A 24,169-nucleotide genomic window follows, 5' to 3' on the forward strand; every position below is an offset into this window, starting at 1 on the left:
GTTCTAGAGCTCACTCCCTCCTCCAGGCAGCCAGTAGCACAGAGCAGGAAAGGAGAAGTTGAGTCCTAATGTGTAAAAAGCTCCAGCAAAGCAAAATCATTTACTCTTCGGTGCGACTGCTCAGCAGAGCTAATAAATCTTGCATGAGCAGGGCCAATTCTAATTTCCTAATATGAAAAGGCATTTGGATTGAGAGAGAGGGGGAGATAAAAGTGATTGAATCTCCAATAGTCCAGGTTACTGACAAGAAACATCCTGCTCAGCCCTGAGAGAAGGATGGCAGCATCCGCCCGCCTGCACACACCCATCCGTTCTGCCCCCCTCTTGGCGCGATACATCTCAGTCTCTTCTATTGACAGGACGTGGCTTTAAACACAGTTACACAAGTTATCATTTCTGCCTTCTGATCAATCTGAATTTTCAGGACAATTACCCTCTTAATCAATGATTGCTATCAGCAGCCCTGCGCCTGGACGGATTTCTCAGCAAGGTAATCATGCCGCCAGGCTGGACGGCGCGTGCATAGGCAATGAAGCTCCGGGTGGGGTCTCCTCCCTCCTTCCTGAGCCCCCATATCCCAGCGCTGCTGCCAGCATCGAGGACAAGGACGGCAAAGTGTGAAGGCCACTTCAAGGAGTGGTGGGAGTACAAGAAAGGGGGGGCAGCCACCCAGTCAGCCTTCCAAACCATCTGATTACAGAACAAACCTATTAAAAGCCTAGATTTACTGCCCACCACACTGATGCATCTCCACATGCCCTCCTGCCATCATTCCTTCCTCCTAATTAGCCTAATAAAGCCCAATTCTAATTATGGGCTCAAACTATTAGGGTGAGTAAGTACAAAGAAAAGAGAACTATTGGTTTTACTAATCTCTCAGAAGCTATTGGTTCTAGAAATTCCTTTTCTTCCATGGACCTGGTTCATATGGGCTACTGACTGGAATGGCAGGGGCAGCCTCTTCTCCTCAGATGCCAGGTATCCAGAGCTATCATAAAGCCAGCCTGGCTTTGAGCCAGGAGGCCACCCAGCCCAACACTCCCTCCCGCAAGCATCCTCCTACAGATCCAGCCCTCCATGCATAAAACAATTCAGAGGCCCCCAGAAGAGGGAAGGAGAGAGAACAGTGGAGTCACTGTTGAGTCTGCTCAAGGCCATATCTGCTACCCTGGGGACAACTCAAGAAAGTTTCTCAGATCACCTGTTGTTGGTGAAGGATTTAACTAGAGAGGCTTGGTCCAGGGCACTGACGAATGAACTCACACTCCTGCACAGGTGGCAGATACGCCTATACAGCTATACTCACAGCAGAGTGGGCTAGAGGGTAAAACAGGTCCCACCAATTTGCTATTACATCACAAGGGGGGAACGAGAATGAGAAAGCTTGCATGCTTTAATTCACTGACATTTACTGAGTATTATCCACAGGCTAAGTGGTGGGGGTACAGCAGTCAACAATATAGCAGTGACCCCTATTCTCACGGAGCTCACAATGTACTAGGAAAGACAGACACGTGTTTTTTTAAAAAGGCAAAAACGACAAAGTGAACTCGCACATGAAAGTTCTTAACAGCCAAAAAGTAGAAACAACCCAAATATTGATCACCTGATGGGAGAATAAAAAAAAAGTGGTACTATCTATACAATGTAATATTATTTGGCAGTAAAAAGAAACAAAGTACTAAATTATAATACAACATGGATGAACCTTGAAAATATACTAAGTGAAAGAGGCTTGTCACCAAAAAACCACACATAAGAAGTTCCCAGAATTGCCAGAATAGGCAAATGAATAGAGATGGAAAGTAGATGTGTAGTTGCTTCAGGCTGGGGCATTTGCCGGGAAATGAGAAGTAGCTGTTAATGGAGTTTCTTTTAGTGGGGACAAAAATGTAAATTTAGATGGTGATGATGGTTGCACAATCCTGTAAATACACTAAAAAACAACAAATTATACACCTTAAATGGGTGAATTGTATGGTATATGAATTATATCTCAATAAAACTCTTCTTTAAAATAAGTTAATTCTGATCAAAGAAGTGCAAGGAACCCACAGCAGGCTCACCAACTGTGAACAAAGTCAGAGGAGGCTCTAGCACCATGCCTAGCCCTCTGAAGGCACTCGATATAGGTGTGTGAAGAGGGAGGAAGTTCCACTGGGAAACTGGACAAGTCTTCACAGAGGACATAAGAGGAGTTAGGTCTTGAAGGATAAGCAAGGCAAGATGTTGCCTAGATGTTCACTAGGCAAGAATGCAGCAAAGGACTTCCTAGCCAAATGGAATAACTGTGAATAAGGCTTGGAAGTTGACCATACAGGCTATCTTGACATAGCTCAAAGGGACTTCGAGTGTCTCAAAGGTCAGGCTAGAGAGCTTTATACTTCATTCAGTAGACACTAAGATTTTTCAAGTAGAGAAGATCAGTACATTGATAGTCTAGGGTTTGATGGTTAAGGCACAGGAAATAACTTATCACAGTTGAAAGGGCAGGGTTTTTGGAATCACAATATCCAGAGTTTAAATCCTTAAGTCCTTTTCCCAACAAACTCTAATGACCAGTGACGGCTAGGATTTTGTCTATTTTGCTCACTATTTTATCCTCAGTGCTTGGCAGAGTGCCTGACCCAGTAGGTGCTCAAAAGCCATTTACTGAATGAAAATGAATGAATGAATGGCTATGTTGAATTCAATCCCATTTGACACACATTTATTGAATACCTACCATAAACCTTGGCACTCTGGTTACATAGTGTGAGCTCTTCAATGGGAGGGTCCCTGGGAGTCTGATCTCTGATCTCTGTCCTCAGTGCCTTACACAGGTTCTGTTTGGCACAGGGTAGGTCTTCAATCTGTATTAATTCCCTTCCCTCTCATAGTCTACGTAGTTTCCTTAAGACCCAGTGAATTCTTGGATAGGCTCGTCCTGAACATACCACTGTAGTTAGTAAGAGAAGGGAAGCTGAAGGGGTGGAAGGCTTCAATAGACCAATAAGAGCAGGTGGCAGTGCTAACGATATTTGCCCCAAAGCAAGCAATGGCGCTCTAGGAGGCCAGTACACAATCTGAGTTATCCAAGCTGGTAAAGAACTGGGTGGGAATGAGAGACCATTCTCACAACCCTGTCCTGCATCCAAGGCAGGGGGCCTAAAGCAGGGAGAAGCTAGCATACTTAGGTAAGGTGGAAACATAAGCTGCAAGACTTGTAGGTGGATGAGGAGGGGAAGATCTGGGGCTTATTTCCTAAGCAGTTTGTCCTGACCCTGGAGATCTGCCATTTCCATATCATCCTTCTGGTTAGGAGAGCCCTTCTGACCACAGTAGAAAGGGGCTTATTCTCCCAACCCCCAATTCCTATGGGCCTCTCCTCCCCTCTCTCTTCTTCCCTCCCTTTCTTTCCTGCAGAGCTTCCCTCAAGCCATAAAAATAAAATAAAACACAAACACCCACAGTCCAGGAGGAGGGCGTCAGACAGATAATGGGCATTTTATATCTTTTTATGACACTCCCCATAGGCAGCTCAGCAATCACAGCGCAATAAAGGCAGGCATGCAGCTTGCATAGTTAAACAACTGCCGGGTAATTAGGCACAGCAAACACACCACTGGGGAGGCCTCAGGCTTGCCCTGGGATCTGCCTGCAGCCCGCCCGCCTGCTTGCAGCCAAGTAGGTGCCAAGCCCAGGCCTAGTAACATAAGACCTGGTTGTGGTGCTGGGGACAGGCCACTGACAGCTGCCATAAGCACACCTGGGTTCATGCCTGTGCACACTCAAGCCCACCTGCCCACATCCACACAAAAACACTTCCTAAGCAGCCAGCCTGGACCTTATCTCCCCAGGGGGGCCACCCTCTTTTCCAACGAGGGCAATCTAGGGTCTCCTGAGGGCCCTGCTTTAGGGCCTTTAAAGAAGTCACAGCAGGCACTAGCAGGGACCAGCTCATCAGGGTAGCTCAGAGCTTACCGAGTGGCACAGGCAGGAGGCACATGAACACACAGACGTGTTTACATGGTTCCTCTGTCTCTTGTAAATTTTGACTCAGTACAGAGCTGAATTCAAAATAATTTTTTAACACAGATGATTCATACACACCCCATACACATATTTCTATCACTGTACTTACCACTTCTACTGTGTTTTCCCCCCATCTGCCTATTGACTCATCCATCTTCCCCACCAGACCAGGAGCTCTGTAGAGGTGGAGACCAGGTCTGAGTCACCTCTGAGTCCAGAGGTCCCAACCCATAGGACTTCACAGGGTGACTGGTGGCTGGAGATGAATACAGACGTCCCAGCCCAGGCAGAGCACAGGACTCTTGCTACCTGAGACCTAGGTCCAGGGGATCTAAGCCCAACCAAGAGAGAAATGTCTTCATGAGTGCGGAGCGCACTGTACTGTACATTGTCCACCTCTTCTCTAGCGCCCCAGCCGGTCAAATTCAGAAATTATAGGGAACTGAAAACCAATTCATGGGAAAAATAAATAAAAACCTACTACAATCCCACTTGAGACAGCCAAAGGTCCCATCTATAGCTGCCACCCAGATCAGCCCTGAGGAGTCAGCCAGGGAAAGGTAAGGCACCCAAGCTCAAACCACTCTTCCCCCAAGGGAGGTGGCAGCAGGCCAAGTCAACTCACAGAAAGACCATGGGTTGAGCCAGCATGGTCACATATGAATGTGAATACACATCCAGCTACTTTATCCTAGTCTCTACCTGGCCATCACTTGGTGTCTGCCAAGAGAACAAATAGAGGATAAGAGATCAGAGGAAGGGCCTAGGTTGTTCCCTGGCTTTAGGGTACTGAGAGGCTCCTCTCCTTTCCACCCACAAAGAAGCAGGGAGACAATGAGCTTCTTCTCATCCTGTATTCTCATGGTGAAGCCCAAAGCCTAAAGGCATTTGGCTTCAGTCCAAGCCAGCCCAAAATGTGACAAGTGACAGCTATCCAAACTCCTCCACAACGCCTGAGTCCCTAGCTCTCCTATCCTGATGCTGAGCAATGCCCTGCCTTCCCTGGACCCTCAACTTCTTCCGGGGGGACAATGGAGCCATCCCAAGGCCAGAGATTGAAGGTGGTAAGGGTAAAAGAGGAACTTCTGCTGTCTTCCTTGCATCTGTCTCATTTTTAGATGGGAGCAAAAAGGGAAAACCTAAGTTTCCATGAATGATCTCATAATGGCAGAGATAGAAGAGGCCAAGAGACCACAAGAAGAAACTCCCTCATCCAACTCCCTTATTTCTTAAATGAGGAAACTGAGGACTCAGAAAGGGCAAGTAACCCAACACCAGAGCCCATGTCTTTCACTTCTAGAGTCAAGTTCAGTCCAGATCTCTCTGTGTTGCACCATATATCCCTCCAAGGACAAGGGCCTCATCTGCCCACCTCCAGTACCTAGAGTCAGACCACAAATCCCATACCGACACATTCACCCACATTCCCATTTGTGGGCCCATGCACACATAAGAATATACACAGACACACTCAAGCCTGCACAGACCTCCCCAACTGGGTGAATGCACTTCTTTAAACACACACAGACACACATACACAAATGGATGCACCCTCTTACAGACACAGTGGTGTCACTCTCAAGAGACCTGGAGTACAAGGCCAATTCCTATCCTTGCCCATTCACTGACTGTCACTGACCACACAACTGATAATGGCGGCTGTGTGTTTGCCTGGGTTCAAACCAGGCCAGACTGCCTTCAGGTGGTATCTGCTATGGGCCAAGTGACAAGAGGGAAGCTATGGAAGAAGAGAAACTGAATTTGCATCCTCCTGGTCATGTGGCAGGCAGGCTTCTGAGTTTCTATTTCAGCACCCACAAAATAGAGACAATAGCTCTCGCAGCCCCTTAGTAGCTATGAGGATTAAATGCAATCATGTGTGTAAAGTATCCAACACAGATGGCATCAACTGGGACTCAATGCATTGGTGCTCTATTATTACTGATACTGATAAACATGGTGAAACCTGCCTTTGTAGACTGACCTACAGGCAGTGTGGGAGATGGAAGGCAGGATTGTGCCTCCTGCCTTGAGGGAAGTTACCCTATCTTTCTTTTCCTCTTCTTTTCTGCAACTACGCCCAGTTTCAGGGTCTAGAATAGCAACAGCAAAATCAAAAGAAGGGGAAACACACACACACACACACACACACACACACACACACACACACACACAAAAACCCTGGGGACAAGGCAGACTAACTTTAACCCTCTCAGACTCAATAGATACGTTCATCTTTCCCCTGCCACCACACCCCATCTTTCTCCCAAACTTTTCTATAGTATTTATGCCTCTTAGTTTGCTGAAGTCCCCTCTGCTTGCCTAGCTCTGTGGACTAAGAGAAGCAGTATATCTAGTCCCTTTCCTCAAGTAGCTTGCGGTTCCTCACCCAGACAGACCAGCCCATACACAATAACAAAGAGGCATGGGCTCTGAGCTGCACTGGGCCCTAGTAACTGGCCCAAATGGTTGGAGTACACACTCAACAGAATACCTAGGTTTAAATCCAGGTCTCAAACACACCCAGCAGAGCTCCCAACTTTCCTGTGCTCCAGAGTGAGCCCAGAATTCACTTCCTCAAGGATGCAAGAGAAAGACAGGTGGGGCTCATTATGGGACTAGGACTAAGAGGCTGCCTCATTTGACAGAATACAGAGCAGCAGCCAGCAAGAGAAGGCAGGCCCTAAGGTGGGCCTGCCATAGAGGGCACTATAAGAACTCCAGTGGGGAGGTTGCTTTGCAGCAGCTGCAGGGAACCTCAAGAGAAAGAAAGAATCCCGGCCGGGCGCGGTGGCTCAAGCCTGTAATCCCAGCACTTTGGGAGGCCGACACGGGCGGATCACGAGGTCAGGAGATCGAGACCATCCTGGCTGACACGGTGAAACCCCGTCTCTACTAAAAAATACAAAAAATTAGCCGGGCGAGGTGGTGGGCGCCTGTAGTCCCAGCTACTCAGGAGGCTGAGGCAGGAGAATGGCATAAACCCAGGAGGCGGAGCTTGCAGTGAGCGGAGACTCGCGCCACTGCACTCCAGCCTGGGCGGCAGAGCCAGACTCCATCTCAAAAAAAAAAAAAAAAGAAAGAAAGAAAGAGTCCCAGCTGCCTTGAGCTGATTCCCTCACCTGCTTCTTTCCTGCTCCCCCTCCCTCCCGCTGTACCCCGTGTGGCCACACCCAGCAGGGATGCAGAGCAAGGCAGGCTAGCTCTCCAGCTGAGGGTGTGCCAAGCTGCTCACCTAACACTGAGTGCCAGCATTCCTCTAAGAGCTTTACAAGCATGATCTAATTGATTCCTCACACTGTGATTTCCCACATTTACCATAAGGATATAGAGGTCTTCTGCCTACGGTCTCAGACTGTCCATAGCTAATATGCTAAAAGGTAGGGTGGCCGCTTCCCTCCCTGCTATCGCTGGCCCACGGGCTCTCTCTTCCCTTCATGCACGTAAACGTGGCAGTTTTCTGGAGCTACTATACCACTCTTAGAAGGCAGTTTAGGCTGGCAGCACTCTAGACATCGGCCAATGATTCCTTACGGTACACTCTCACTCCTCTTGTCCTCCAGTAAAAGCATACACATGGCTGGTCCACACAAGTAGCTTAAAACACCTGAACACTGCTGTGTGTAGTTCCCCAATCCTGCAAAGTGCTTCACCACTTCAGGCCTTTCTTCACACGCTTCCCTTTGCCTGGATGCACTTGCACCGTCACCTGAGAACGTACTCATCTTCAAGACTCAAGTATCTCCACCAAAACCTTTCTTGATTTTCTCTCACACACCCCAAATAAAAATGACTCCTCCCTCTTTTGCACTGGCAGCAACAAAGTAAAGCAGTTAAGAGCATGGACTCTGGAGTCTACTGCCTAGATTCAAATACTTACTCTATCACTCACCAGCTGATGAACCTCTCTGCCCTTCAGTTTCCTCAGCTGTACAATGGCTAATAATGGAACTTCTCCCTTAGAATTGTTTGAGGATTAAGCGAGTTAATTTGTAAAAAGCATTTAGAACAGCACCTGGTTTTATTATTAATTATTTCTACCTTACAAATGAAAAAACCAAGGTTCAGGGAAGGTAAGTAACTTGTCCAAGATCGTAACACAGGTAGATGATAAGGCCAGGAATTGACCTAAGGTGAAAGTGCCTCTGTACTCCACTGGACAGCCAAGCATGCTGATGGCAGCCAGAATCAAGGGCGTGAGATGATCGACTCTGTTCCTCAGTGTGAGTTGAGGGTAAGCTGGTCCAATGACAGCATTAAGCTCATCCTTGCCAATGCTCACATGAACTCTGCTGTGAGAGTCTCTTTTTCCTAGCTCCTGCCCACAATGTCCTGTATGTCTACCTTGATCTCCTGTCCCCCCTGACTCCTCTTCTCCCTGTAGCCTAGTCGTCTCATCTCCAGTGGCCAGTACCAGGGCAAGGGAAGGGCAGGGGCATAGAGCTATCATTTCATCCTCAGGTCAATTCTAGAAAGTGGATATGATTTTTCTTGTTTTATAGAGGGAGCTACCAAGGCTCAAAGAAGTTAAGTGACTTTTCTAAAACCCCACAGTTAGTAAATGTAGAGCCAAGATTCCATATCGTCTACTTGACTCCAGAGCCTAAATTCTGTGTGACAGATATTAGTCATCATTTACAGGTTGAGAAAGGGACTTGCTCCAGATCACTCAGCTAGTGAGTAGCAATATTAGAAATCCAAGCCAGACTCCTCTGGCTCCAAAGCTCTTCCTTTGCACAGCAGTTTCCAGCTGTGAGCCACATCCCACCTCCCCAGGACTCAGTGTATACACCATGTATCACCTGAAGACTAAATGAGGGGTAAATCTCACATACAGCCGTACTATTTTTCCAGGTTTCTGCAGATAATATTGTAATTAATAAAACACAGGGCAAGCACAGTGGCTCATGCCTGTAATCCCAACACTTTGGGAGGTTGAAGTGGGTGGATTATTCAAGGCCAGGAGCTCGAGACCAGCCTGGCCAACATGACGAGACCCCATCTCTACCAAAAATACAAAAATTAGCTGGGCATAGTGGCACACCCCTATAATCCCAGCTACTCTGGCAGCTGAGGCATGAGAATCGCTTGAACCTGGGAGGCGGAGATTGCAGTAAGCTGAGATTATGCCACTGCATTCTAGCCTGGGTGACAGAGCAAGAGACTGTCTCAAAAAATAAAATACAAATCCACATTAAAAAAAAAAAAACGAATTTACTACAGTTTTTTTTTCCATTATGTACTTTATCACTATATACCCAAAATACAAGTTCCACAAGTCCTGAAGGAGGAAGGGAATGTCTGTGGCGTTTTCCGACATTGCTAAGAGCTCCTTGTACTCTGCCTGCTTACTTCTCTAAGAGCTCTCCAAAACCACACTTAAGTACCTTTCCGAAGGTACTGTCCTGATTCTCGGTTACAAACTCACAATCAAGAAACGTCTTCTGTATGGAATAACTGTCCAAATGTCAACAGCAGCAACAGGAGGCACAATCCCTTCTGGGACCTGAGTCCCATAAATGCTAAGAACTAATGCAGTTTCCAGCACAGTGGACCCAAGTCCTGGGCTATGGAAGGAAGGAGTCAGGGCAATGAATTTCTGTCTTTCGTCCCTTAACCTCTAATTCCTTCCCTGCCCACTTCCCTAAGATACATGGTCTGGAGAAAAGAGCACACTGACCTGGGTTCAAATCCTAGCTTCACCTCTTCCTGGCTATGTGCCTTTAGGCAAGTTTCTTAATTTCTCTAAGTTTATTTGTCTGGGAATTCCAGCAGAGGAATAGGCATCTGGAAGCTGGAGCTCTTTAGTCTAGCCCAAGATTCAGTGTGGATTCAATTAATGCTTGTTGATGCCTACTGTGTGCCAGGTCCAGTGCCATGCACTGGAAATTCAGAGATGGGTGGTATATAGACTTCAGTGAGCTCGCAATATAGTGGGAAACAAAAACATGTAAGCAGATAATTACAAAAGCATGTAATACACTCAATACAAAGTTCTGAAGCCATACAAAGGAGGAAGTGACTTACTATTTCTACCAGAGGTGGGGGAACATCAGAGAAAGCATCACCCACAAGGGTTTTGAAGGATGAACAGGAGTTTCCCAACACACTAAAAGGGGAAGGCAATGTAAGAAAAGGGAACAGTATATGTAAGGGGAGGTGAAACAGTCATGTATATTTGAAAAACAGTAAGAAGTTTGATATGGCTGGAATGTTATGTAGACAGGAGTTGTAGAGCTAGAAATGGTGCAATCAACTAGATCATCCAGGGCCTTGGTATCTTGCTCAAGAGAAAAGATGGGGCAGAGCCTTTAATACCTACCCTTGGCTCTGGTGCTCTTCCTGTCAAAACAAGCACCCTGCAATCACACCCTTTCCTGTGCCTTTGATTTAAGAGTTCCCCTCCTGGCCCTGACAGTAAGGCATTTCTGTCCCACAGATTATAACTCACTCTGGGCTATTATTCAGCTCCCCAGCCCTGGCCCTGCTGCAGTTAGTCCAAACATAATATCCTTCATGCATATATTATCTGTCTCCCTATTATCTGGAATCATTTCGGAATTAAATTTCAGTCCTGCAATATTGGCTTCAGGAGCGGCGCGCTTTATGGGCTAGTCAAAGGTTAGAATACCAATCAAAATAACAGTGCCGATGCAGCGAGACATTTTAATATTCCAAAACCCGGTAATTGTAAAAGGACATAATATTTTTTCCCTGATTACCCCAAAGGCAACACATGTTAACAAGGCGAGGGAAGGAGTGAAAGAAATTTCAGAGTTCAGACAGCTGTAAGACATATTTAAAGGAAAAGCCCAGGCTGGGCACTACACCATGGGGGCAGGGAGATGGGAAGAAAGGAGACATTCCCTCTAGCTCTGGCAGCCCCTGACTCCAAAGACAGCACTTTCCCTCCTCTATCTCTGGACTACACTCCAAGAGCTTATTCCCAACAGCAGATGTTGCAGACAGTGGGATGAAAGGGGAAAGAGCTCAGGATCTGGAGTCTCAAGGCTCAGGTTCTTGTTTCAGCTTACAATTCAGTAGCCTCCAGCCTCCAAGACTCATCCCTCCCAGGGTTCCGGCATCAAACCCAGCAGCAAGCACTCTGGGCTGCTCTCCCACTCACTCTCTTCTTATCTTATGCCTGTGCTCACACCTCCGCCTCATCTATACCTAGTGCTCTGTGCACGTGTTTTTTCCCAAAGAGAGATGAAGGCCCTGATCTACTTGGCCTGCAGAGCGGATTCCCATCAGGATACTAGCCCACAACTGCCCACTGCCCCACAGACAATGCTCTGCACTTTGGATGATGCCCAAGACCGAGACCACAGCCCCAGTCTGGTTCTGACCTCAGAGTGACCCAGAAGTAACTGCCTTCAGCGCAAACTCTCCCCCTCTCCAAAATAAAACCAAACACCTTGCGGAGCCCCCTAGCTATTCATACCTCTCTTGGTTTTCATTTTTGTTTGTTCTTTTTTCCAAGTTAGCTTCTGAAAAGCCCTAGCAGAGGAGCTCTGTGGCCAGCACCTTGCAGCCACCCTTCTACAGCATCCTAGCTTCTGTAGCAGCTTAATCCTCACAGCTCCCCAAAAGTCAACTGACTAGCAGGGTTTTCGATCCCCTCACTCCTGATGACTTCCCAGCCAGCTCAGCCCACTTGCTGAAGCCTCCAATCTGCATCATCCTGACCTGCTGACCTGCCTATGGCCCCCAGCAAAGAACTTCATTAAGGCCGAGAATTTATTCCTCCATAAGCCCTTAATTTATTACTGCACTGATTGGGACTCTGAATGCTCCAAGGTCAGGAAAAGTCGCTCTCAATCGTAGACACCAACCCTCCCTTCGGCAGTTTCTCCTGCTGCACCCTCCCAGGGGAGGGGGAGAGACAGAATGCTTCTTGGAGGGACCCAAGATTTTCTTTAAGAGCTGGTCCCAATCCTATCCTCTTTAAAGCACCCAGAAATTGCAGCAAGGCATAGTGTACAGATGGCAGAGGAAAAGTGGAGCAGCAATCTTCATATCCTGATATATCAGGGTCTGTTAAATTCTGGGTGGCCCTTGTCCCTACAGCTGCTGGATTTGACTGGCTGAGCCCTGCCTGCCAGGACTGACTCAGAATCCTCCTAAGGCTGCCTGCCTGCTTCTCCAGAAGCCCACCTCCCTCAGTCCATTTTGTGTTGCTATAAAGGAATACCTGAGGCTGGGTAATTTATTTTTTAAAAATGGTTTATTTGGCTCATGATTCTGATGCCTGGAAAAGTTAAAGATTGGGCATCGGGTGAGGGCCTCAGACTGCTTCCACTCAAGGCAGAAAGTAAAGGGAAGCCAGTTTGTTCAGAGATCACATGGCAAAAGGAAGCAAGTTGAGACAGGGGGAAGTGCCAGGCTGTTAACAACCAGCTCTCTTGGGAGTGAATACGGTGAGAACTCACTGACATCCACCACTCCTGCCCCAGGGAGGACATTAATCCATTCATTCACAATGCAGACACCTCCCATTTGGTCCCATCTCTAACATTAGGGATCAAATTTCAACATGCGATCTGGAGAGGACAAACATCCAAACCATAGCACCACTCTATCAGGCCCAGGCGTCAGAGGGAATTCCACACAATTTGCAAATATGTGTGATGCGCATATGCTTGTGTGGCTATGTGTGTAGGTATGCATTTGTATTACATTTATACATATGTGTCCATGCACATGCAAGAGGGAAACATATTTTATGCGTGCATGCATACATACACATACTCACATCCTTATGGAGGTCTCATCCATCCTTTCTGTTTCTTGATTCCTTATTCATAATAACATTCTTTTCCATTCAACATCAGCTACCCATTTCCATGGCCATACCTTGAGACTCAGAACCTGCCAACACCTAGAACTGCCCCATCTCTGAAATCACTAATTCAGACACCTATTCTCCAACCATAATCTCTAATCCTTCCATCTGGCATGTTAAACTATACCCAGCATACCAGTTCCTCATTTTATTGGTACCTATTTACTTTTTCCACATCCATCAGACTCCCTGCTATCTTCTTTTCCTCCAACATCCAGCTTAGATCCCATAATCCATCTTGTCAACTGCTGTCTTACCAATATTTTCAATTCCCTATCCCTTTCATCAAACCTCCTTGAGGAAAATCTCCACCCTGGATGAATCCAAATGTCTACTTTCTCCATGCCCACAACCAGGCAGCTGAGGTTCAATAAAGAAAAGTCATACAACTGAACAGAGTGGTTCCACAATGAATTAATACAATCAACCTCAACTGGATCCTCAACACTGCCTAGAAATCCTACTATACTTCTCAAGTCAGTTCATACATCTATTCTTTACTAGAACTACAGCAATCCTGTAAACCCTCCCAGCCCTTCCTTATTAGTGATCAGCAAATGACTCATCTTGTTTCACACAGTAAAATAAAAGCCATCAGATGGTAACTACCTCAACTTGCTGCCACCAAATCTATAAGCCCACCTACCTCCATTTGTGCCCATCTTCCTCTCCTTCCCTCCTGTCCCAGTAGAAGCAGGGATCTTCCTCCTAAAGAGAGCCAATTTCAAGAGTCTAGGTTCTTCAATCCTTCTCCTCTCACCTCCTCAGATGCCTCCCTTACTGGCTGCTTCTCCCTCCTGCACCTTCAACAGGATTTCCTTTTCTAATAGATCCTACAGAAAAATGCATCTTCTACCTTAAAAACAAAACCCGCTTTAACCCCCACTTGCCCCGCCACAGCTCTTGTCCTTTCTCTCTCTTCAAAGCAACATTTCTGAAAAGGCTGAAATTTCTCTATCTCCTCATTTCTCATTTACTCTTTAGTTCACTCCAATCTGGCTCCTGTCCCTATCATGCCACTCAGGACCAAGATCACTGAGGCCCCTGTTATTAAGTTCAGGGATCATATTTTAGTCTTCCCCTTGTGCAGCCCTCTCTGAACTGACCACTCCTCTTCTTCTGAAACACTTTTTCTTGGTTTCTGCAGTACCACACTCTTATGACCTTTCTTCTTCTATCACTTTTTTACTCTCTGTCTCTTCAGCATTTAGCAAAATTAAATTTAAGTTCAAGCTCTGCCACGTACTAATATGAAACCATTCAGCAAGTTTCATTATTGCTCCACACCCTGGTTTTCTCAACCTTAAAATGTGAAAAATAATAGCAACCACTGAACTGGGTCCTGTGAGGACTAGACAATGTAGGTACATAACCATAGTGTCTAGCACAGCACTGTCCAATAGAAATATAATGTGAGCCACATATGAAACTTAGAATTTTCTAGTAGCCACACTAAAAAGTAAAATGAAACAGATAAAATTATTTTAATAATTTATTTTATTTTAGTATAGCCAAATATTATTTCACATGTAATCAATACAAAAAATTATGAGACATTTTTCATTTTTTCATACCAAGTCTTCGAAATCTGATGTATAACTTACACTTACTGTACATCTCAATTGGGATGCTAAAACTTCACCAGAAATACTTAATCTGCCAAGCGCAGTGGCTCATGCCTGTAATCCCAGCACTTTGGGAGACCAAGGCAGGTTGATTGCTAAGGCAAGGAGTTGGAAACCAGCCTGGCCAACATGGCAAAACTCTGTTTCTACTAAAAATACAAAAATTAGCTTGGCATGGTAGCACACACCTGTAGTCCCAGCTACTTGGTAGGCTGAGGGACAAGAATTACTTAAACCCAGGAGGCAGAGGCTGCAGTGAGCCAAGATCATGCCACTGCACTTTTGCCTGGGCAACAGAGCAAGACTCTGTCTCAGGAAAAAAAAAAAAAAAACAGGAAATACTTAATCTGTATTTAGATTTTATACAATTAACAGTTTAAAATGTAGATTCACCAACTCATGTTGTACTAAACATAAAATTTTTCAAGAAAGTTTTTAATTAATTAATTTTTTTGAGATGGAGTCTCACTTTGTTGCCCAGCCTGGAGTGCTGTGGCACGATCTTGGCTCACTGCAACCTACACTGCCTCCTGGGTTCAAATGATTCTCATGCTTCAGCTTCCCGAGTAGCTGGGATTACAGGTGCCTGCCACCACATCCGGCTAATTTTTTTGTATTTTTTTTAATAGAGAGAAAGTTTTGCCATGTTGGCCAGGCTGGTCTCAAACTCCTGACCTCAGATGATCTGCCCACCTCAGCCTCCCAAAGTGCTGAGATTACAGGCATGAGCCACTGCACCTGGCCAAGAAAGTTTTTCATTTAAATTGATTAAAATTAAATAAAATTTAAAATGTGTTGTTCAGTCATACTAGCTATGTTTCAAGTGATATACTGCCACATGTGGCTAGTGGAAACTATGTTGGAAAACACAGGTCTAGCACACAAAATGCAATCTGTAATTCAGGACTATTTATTATATTTTCTTTCTATTTTTGACTATTCTTTCTCTATCTCGCAAATGTTGATATTTCTCAGTCCTAGGCTTTCTTCTCACCCTATACCCTCTTCTTTGGCAATCTCATCCACTTTCATGCTTTAATTATCAATCACAGACCAATAACACTGCCAATTTTTTTTATTTCTTTGAGACAAGGTCTTGCACTCCAGGCTAGAGTGCAGTGGCACAATCATAGCTCACTGCAGCCTCAACCTCCTGGGCTCAAGGGATCCTTCTGCCTCAGCCTCCCAAGTAGCTAGGACTGCGAGCACGCATCACCAAGTCTGGCTAATTTTTTAATTTTTTTGTTGAGATGAGGTCTCACTATGTTGCTCAGGCTGGTCTTGAGCTCCTGGCCTCAAGTTATCCTCCCACCTCAGCCTCCCCAAGCACTGGGATTATAGGTATAAGCCACCATGCCTGGTCTTCAAATCTACATCTCTTATCTAGGCTTCATCCCTGAGCCCCAGACCTATGTACTTAACTGCCTCCTCAATGTCTCAAAATCATCTTAACTCATATGCCCCACATTGACTTCACCTTCTTTTCCAATCCTGAAACTTCTCCTTCTCCCATTATCTCAGTCAACTCATTCCAGTTCAGTTGCTCAAATCATAAATCCCGGGGTCATCATGGTCTCCTCCTTCATCCTCAACCCTCACAACCAATCACCATTTCCTGTTTATTATACAATCAGTGCTACTATAATACTCGTTGAAAGAGCAAAGTTGTCCGATGCAACTGACGTATTGGGAACAATTTATAGTAACACAAATTTTACATTTGCTTATGTGCAATTTTGTTCACAAGAAACACTAGATAAACACAGGAAACTATACCTTACTGAACAGGGCTGGGTAGGAATATATAAAACACATACATGCACACGTCTTAAACATCTACCAGTCACCTAGATCACTGCATGTTATGGACCACATTCATCTGGTTACAATTTTCCATTTGATTTCAGATGATCTTCTTCCACTACTTCACAATAACTCACAAGCTGCAACCCTTCTCATGCCCATTTCTATAAGCAAACTTTGGGGTTTTACAGAGTAAAGTACCGTATTTATTGTGGTATTTATGTATTTCTTAAGCATTAATGTATAAAACTATGCTACCATTTTTATTAGATTCCTATCTTTTCTTTTATGTGTCACTAACTGAATTTTTATTGCATGACTTTCTCTAGCACAGTGATTTTCAGAAATCTATATATGTTGCATTATAGCAGAACCGACTATACCATTTAATACTCAGGAATTGGCCCATTTCTCTACATTTCCACTGCTATCAGTTCAATCCAAGTAATTACCATCTTTCACCTGGACCACAGACACAGCCTAATTCTGTGGTTCTCAACCAAGGACAGTATTCCTCCACTCCCACCCTGGCCAGGCCACTAGAAATGTATACGGGGTGATATTTTTTATTATCACAATGACTCAGAGAGGGGCACTATTGGTATTCAATCAACAGGGGCTGGGGATGCTACAAGTTCAGCAATGTCACCCACACAATGATTTGTCCCACCCAAAAATGCCATAGCCCTATAAAGAAAAACCAGCAACTGGTCTCCTGCATCTGCTCTTAACTCCTTCTACACTACGGCCAGAGAGAACTTTCTTAGAATGCAAATCAGATGATACCCCTCTTATATTTAATACCCTTTAATAGCTTCCTCTTACCCTAAACATCAAGGTCAAAATCAAAGTGTGGTCTATAGGCTCCTGACTTCCTTCTAGCCTCATCTCATGCCACTCTCCTTTTGCCACCTTCACTACGTTTTAGGCATTCATTCACTCAACAAATAAGGATTAAACATCTGTGTGCCAGGAACTATTCAGAGTGATGGCGGTAGAGCAGTGAACAAGAGACACAAATTCTTTCTCCTCCTAGAACTTACATTCTAGCTTCATAAAGTTGCCAGGCTTCTCCTCATCTCAGTCTCTCGTCACATGCTACTTTGTGCTTAGTCAATTCCAACTCACTCTTCAGGTCTCAGCTTAGATATCCTTCCTCAGGGAACAATTCTCTGACCCCACCCTACTAAGTTAGCTCCTTCTTATATGATCCACGACTCTGAACTGTTTAGTGTTACTCAATGCAACTAAAATTATTTATTCAACATCTACCTTCTTATATCCCCAGGCCCTCACACAGTACCTGGCACACAGAAGGCATTCAAAATATTTATTGGTCAGGCACAGTGACTAATGCCTGCAATCCTAACACTTGGGGAGGCTGAAGAGGGCGGACTGCTTGAGCCCAGGAGTTTGAGACCAGCCTGGGCAACATGGCAAAACCCCATGTCTACAAAAAATACAAAAACTAGCCGGGCATAGTGATGGGCGCCTGTAGTCCCAGCTACTTGGGAGGCTGAAGTGACAGGATCATCTGAGCCCAGGAGGTCAAGGCTGCAGTGAGCCGTGTTTGTACTACTGCACTCTAGCCTGCACGACAGAGTGAGACCCATCCCCCATCTCACAAAAAAAAAAAAGAATATTCATTTACTGATGAAGATATATATATTTTATACATATGTCTGTTTACCTGTGTGCACATATCTTTATACCTTATGAATACATATGTATAAACACCTTCATGTCTGGGTATGTCTCCAAATACTTCTGCAGGTGACTGCTTGTATGAATATGTGCATATACATGAACGCATGTATGGATACAGACATGCAATCTGGAGTATACTCACTTGGGGTGTATGTATTCACATGCATATACATGTGTATATTTATGCATGTGCGTGTGTGTGTGTGTGTGTGTGTGTGTTTATTCTTCTGGCCCCTCAGTGACAGCTCTGATCTCCTGAAGGGAGCTGGGAGCAGGGCCCCAAGTCCTCTCTATGCTGACAGCTCAATAAGAATATAAGATCATTCAATGACGTTCCAAATGTCAGCAAACACAGGCCTGCTCCACTCTGCTACAGGGGAAGTAGGTGGCAGCGGGAGATGTGGAAACTTGGCCATTGAAAAGTGCCTATTCCCTGATGCAACCCACACCATTTCTGGAGAAGTAAGGGCAGCTGAAAGACATTTTGCCTCTTCTCAGATTAGAGGTCTTAGGAAATAGGCATGGTGAATTCATCCCCAGTTGCTCACTCACTAGGCAAGTCTCAGGTGACCAAGCAGACCAGGACCTTCCCCACCTTTCTCAAGGAGTAATGCTCTGCTGGGGGAGTGGAGGACGAGGAGAGAAGAAAGGGAAGGGAGAAACACAAAGTAAGATCAAGGACAGGAGAGGACCCTGTAGAGAACCAGAGCCTGGGTCACACAGGGGACACAAGGCATGGAGTAAGGCTTTTACATAATATTCCTACAACCTTGACAATGACCTCTCTGGCTTTGCTTTTATCATTACTCTTTTTAAGCAGGAACCTTAGTGCAGCCTGCACCAAGTCACACAGCATAAAGGTCAGAAAGAGTACCATGCCCCTGGGCCTCCGGGACTCAGCAGCCTCTATGTCCTGAATGGCTGTTGGTAAGGACTGAGCTAAAGTCCAGAGTTAAGCCATCTCTCCTGTCGGGCCTTTAAGCACCCTTGCAATACAAAGTGGCTAGAGTACAGAGAGGAAGGGGTTAGACCCCTTGTTCTCCCAGACTTGCTCAGCTTACCTCACACAACGAAATCACGAGGCCAACTAGGAACAGAGTCCTCAGTTTCCCCTTGTATCTATTCCCTTCCTCTTCAGGTCAGCACAGTCTGCAGGGAAACCAAGCTGAACAGACTCTGGGCAGCCTGCCTCTACCCCCACCCTTTGGGCCAGCAGCACCAAGGTGACCCTGCGTGGCAATGTTACAACATGGGTTGGCTGCTTTCCTGCCTTTCTGCCAAGGAACCTGGAGGCAGGGAGCTATCCATACACCAAAAAGTCTAGTGAACTTCACAGGGTAATTGTTCATGGTCAGCGCCTGCCTCGCCTGGCCGGGCCTTCACATTGCATTTGCTGAGGCCAGCAAGCAGCTCAGATGTGCTCTGACAGCCGGTATGCTATATTCCAGGGTCCATGCCTCACCACACCCACACGCCTAGCCCCACCCACATGCCTAGCTCTGCCTTGGGGGACCTCTATGGAACTAGTCCTCAAAGATGAATCCGTCAGCCAGCAATTACTCACTGAGCACATACTCTATACCTAGCCCTGGCCTAGTCACCGGAGACACAGAGAGGAACCAGACTTCATCTCTGTGATCCAGATGGCCATGTGTGGAAGGAAGTACACATGGATTCAATTTCAACTGAGATAAGTGATTTCCCAAGTGCCAAGGAACCTCAAGGCAAGAGACTGACTGCTGGGCTTCTCAGAAGTGATAACTGAGTTGAATCTTCCAGGGCAGGGAATATGTCGATGAAGATGACTGAGGGACATTTCAGACAGAAGGCAGGCCATAGGGCAAGGCCCAAAGCTAGGGCAGTGCCTAGCTTCTTCAGCATAAGAGGAGTAGTAAGCAGCAGTTGCCCAGTTTCGTGGGAGATCACCAGGAAAGGGGGGTAGGAGTCAAACTGCAAACAAGCCAAGTGCAAAGCACCTGTCCACCAGTGGAAAGCAAAGGACTTCACAAATGATGCCACAAAGTATGGAACTAAGTCCAAGGTCATTGTCAGTGTGGGACAAATACTTATAAAGCTTTCTCTTCCACTGCTACTCCACATGTTTGCTTAGCTCCAGCCCCCACACACACCAAAAGCATGCTGCCCTCCCTGCCGAGAAAGCATTCTCTTCTCCTCCTATCCATATCCCACCTTCCTTGAATGCCCAGGTCAAGACTCAAATCCTCGCCATACCTAGCCTCACCCCCCTTGACCTCTCTCTTCTCTAAGCGCCCTGGGAGCCACTACCTTGACCCCTGGTGTGTTCTCTTTTCTCTGAGCTTCCTCTGACTGGTAGCGTGAAGCTCCTGAGGCTGCTCCAGGACTGCTGCCCTTAGATCAGAATGATTTATGGAGGTGAGTCTCCCTAGTGCACTGGGCCTCCCAGAGCAAGGATCCCTCTAGAGCAGGGATACTCTGCTAGGAAAGTACAGTTTTCTAAGTGATTCGTTCTCTTCCAGGGCTCACTATCCTAGCCACACAGGGTCCTTGTCGGTCCATAGCCTCAGCATCAGCTCCCCAGATGTTTGATGCTACATGAGTTCCAGTCTCTGCCCTCATGTCCAAAGGGAACTGGACTCTAGATTCCATGGCTCTTCCTCACATGAACCAGGCTCTCCTGGAGCAAGGCAGGAACAAAGCCAACTTAAATGAACTCTGCCTCCCAACCAGAGTGATATATCAGGACCAGGCAGGAGGGTCAGAGGCCACATTCATGATAACAACAAAGGAGAATACTTTCCCAGAGGCTCAGCTAGTGCCACGTCTCTCCTATAGACAAGGCACTCTGCCCACAGACTCAGCTCTGAGCAAGAGCCCCCAAAAATCTCCTCAATTGGGACTTCTCTGCATGTCTGGGGGACACCAACTAGGGCAGTGTCATAATCTGCCCAGCTGCCTGGTCCCCAAGCAGCTCTCCACTGTCAGAAATAACCACATTTCAGTGCATATTAGCTAAGGAAAAGGAAGAGGTTAAGAAAAGAGAAGAACAAAAAGAAAAGGAAGGAGAACAGATATAAGAAAAGAAAGCAAAGGACAGGAGCTCTGAGGCACAAGAGCACCAGGGGAAGCACCCAATTGGGGCTCAGACACAGTACCTTTTTCAGATTAATCCACTGCTTGAAGTAATCCGCCACCGGCAAGCCCAAGTACTGGCACTGGCCTGGGAGCCTACAAAAAAAGGGAAGAGAGAACAAGTTGGGCGCATCCATGTCCCAGGTATGAAGTCTTAAGATAGGAAGTCCAACAGAGCCTATGAGACAAACAGACCTCAAAAGATCAATCCATTAGCCATGAGTCCCACCCCACCAAAGAAAGGGACCCCACCTCCAGCACCATGGACACCGGACTCCAGCTCTAGCCCTCAGATCCAAGTGTGAGAGCCCAAAAACTCTTTTCAAAATAACAGCAGCAGGCCACTATTTCCTAATGGCTTACAGTATGCCAAGCGCCTTATATTTTCACATTTCATGTTCAATGCAATGCTGAGACATAGGTACTGTTGTCTACATTTTACAGACTAGAAAATGAGATTTAGAGAGGTTACCCAAGGTCCCACAGCTAAAACATGATAGCGCCAAGAACTGAACCCAGTTCTGTCTGACTCCAAAGCCTATGTTCTTTCTATGCACTGGTTTGTTGTTTTGCTACAGCAGAGAGGCAGACAGACAAGACAGGAGGAGAGAAAGGCAGAGCATATGATTTAGAGATAGATGAGCAGGGGTTTCAGCTCACATTTAAGCCTCTGGCTAGAGGTTTGTTTCAGATAGAGAAGAGGCCAGGCAGAAGGATAAGAAGAGGTCAGAATTTAAGGATCTGTTCTTGTTTTTTTTCTTTAAATTAGAATTTATCAACGATCTCCCCCTCTAGTTGGTGATGCTGTTTTACTCAGACAAATCCACTCAATCAAACATGCATTGATGCTTAACGAGGGTCAGGAACTTACGAGTCAAAAAGTAAGATGTAACTCTTGCCCATAAAGGGCTCAGTTTGTTCAGAGGTACAGGCAATGAAAGAAAGACAAAAACAGCCTTAAGTTGGAGCGTGGGGGCATATGCAAGGATGGAGGAAGACAATACTGGAAATAGCAGCCAGGAAAGATCATAGTCTTATTCCTAAGAGAAGAGCTTTGTCACAGGCAATGGAGCGCCTCTGATGAGTTGTGATTTACCAAGACTGTTCTAGAGGCAGCAAAAATAATAGACTAAAACAGCAGGGTAGGAGCCAGGAGAGAGAAACAGTAGTGGTAAAGGTGGTGATCAAGGAACAGACATTAAGATGTAAAGGAGGCCCCGGTGACTAAATAAAATGTGAGACCCAGTGAGAAAACAGTAGAGCTCTGCTTGCTAGCTTCATGCTGCTCACTAAGATGGATCCAAAGAAGGACGCAGTGGCATGGAGAGCCTATGTGACATCTGGAGCAAGCCAGTATTTGATCAGTTTTATTACGGTTTTTAAATGCTCTACCTGTAGCATACCCACTTTCTGCCCAAACTCGGGGGGAACTGCTCCCCTGCCCCATCTTTAGTATGCCACTAGAAGGAAGCATGAGGTTGGGAATGCAGTTGTAGATATATGCCTGACACCCAATAAGCACTCGATGTCTGCTGAGTTTGAGGTGCCTAGGAGATACTTGGCAGTGAAATGGTGTCTCAGAGGCAACTGGATATCCAGTTTTGAAGAGAGGTCTGGAATAAGAATACAGATTGCCAAATCATTAATATCATTATTAATGTAATCATTCACATAACCTAAGTAAAATTAAAGCCAGGAGAGTAAATCAGATCACCTGGGAACAGTATAGAGTAAGGTGAGCAGAGGGCCCAGGCTAATGCCTTGCAAGTTTTATTGAGCTAAAATGAAACCAGGTTACCTCCATCAGACCATCATTACACACAAGGACCTCACTTCATGAAGCGGCCAGATCTAATTTTGGACTCGATTCTTAGAACATCCTTCCTTAAATACTAAAGTCTGTCTCCCTGTAACATCTACCCGTGGGTCCAAAGTATGTCTTTAGAAAATACAGAGAAAAAGACTTCCATCTTTTCCTCACAGAACCCTTCCAAGATCTGAGAGTCTAGAAAACTTCCATGAGAGTACCCTTCTCCAACCCACATACCCTTATCAACTTTAAGAGTTCCTCAGGAGACAATATGCCATGAGTCAGGACTTACCCAACCTATCCCCATTCCCAAAGGGCAAGGCCCCAGACCTTTCTCAGAGTATTAGACACCTAAAGTCAGACATGCTCTTTTGACCTCACTTCATATTACCTGTGGTCAATCTAAACTGTGATAAAAGCGTGCTTCCCCTTTCTGGAATATATAGAACTGATTTTTGAGTTTGAAATGTAAGTCATTAGTGTCAACTGCCATAGAGTGGTCAAGCAAGATGACAGTTGGGAAAAACCCAATGGATTTAGTAACGAGAAGGTCACAAATAATCTTCGTGAAAGGGGGATCAGTGGGCTGAGTGTGGGAGGCGGAAGGCAACCTGCAAAGTGTGGAAAGAGTGAGAGATAAGACAGTGGAGATTACAAGTGCAAAATCCTTTTCTAGAAAGTTTGGCTACAAGAATCCAGTTAAGATGACTGATTCCACTCCAGAAAGTTCAAGGCCATCCAGCCTTCCCTCCATTACCCTTCAAATATTTGACAGATACTAATAGAAAATTGATCCCCTTGTTTCAGGCAGTGTATAGTAAGGATTTACTTTTATAAGACCCAAGATATCTCACCTGAAGAACAGGTTACTCTCAAACATCCAAGTGGCACAGTGACATTAACTACAACTGGTCAGTTTCCTGGAAGGGAAATTCTGGCTGAGGCCAAGATGATGAAGGGGTATCCAGACAGATGTGCCCATGTGGGATGAAGGACCAAGAACATGAGGAAATAAGGCAAGGTTTTTAAGGATGAAAGGTAGCCTTAGGAGCTAGAATGTGGTTGCCTAAAAAGCAGAACTGTAATCTGACAATAATTCTATTTCCTTCAATCTTTCTTTCATGTTCTTTATCCTTGGTATTTGTGAAAATCCTTGCTGAACTCAGCTATTTTAGAAAAATCACATTAAGGTCTATGAGTGAAGGGGGCCACCAGAAGCAGCAGAATCTACAAAGGGAATAAGTCAGGGGGACT

The 24,169-nt window shown here is 45.7% G+C and overlaps 1 protein-coding gene across 7 annotated transcripts in view; it reads right to left on the reverse strand.

Annotated features, from left to right (window-relative positions):
* ERI3 (ERI1 exoribonuclease family member 3) overlaps window positions 1-24,169 on the reverse strand; it is a 140,989-nt gene that overhangs the window by 42,887 nt on the left and 73,933 nt on the right. For 6 of the 7 annotated variants that reach the window (XM_012001842.1, XM_012001839.1, XM_012001841.1 and 3 more), the window contains one exon: window positions 21,129-21,201. In XM_012001842.1, the coding sequence (XP_011857232.1) occupies window positions 21,129-21,201 (73 nt within the window). Of the gene's footprint in view, window positions 1-20,280; window positions 20,365-21,128; window positions 21,202-24,169 lie in introns of all 7 variants that reach the window. The other variant, XM_012001836.1, reaches the window with a different exon arrangement.

The sequence above is a fragment of the Mandrillus leucophaeus genome, unplaced genomic scaffold (genome assembly GCF_000951045.1).
Source record: "Mandrillus leucophaeus isolate KB7577 unplaced genomic scaffold, Mleu.le_1.0 Scaffold67, whole genome shotgun sequence".
Classification (NCBI taxonomy): domain Eukaryota; kingdom Metazoa; phylum Chordata; class Mammalia; order Primates; family Cercopithecidae; genus Mandrillus; species Mandrillus leucophaeus.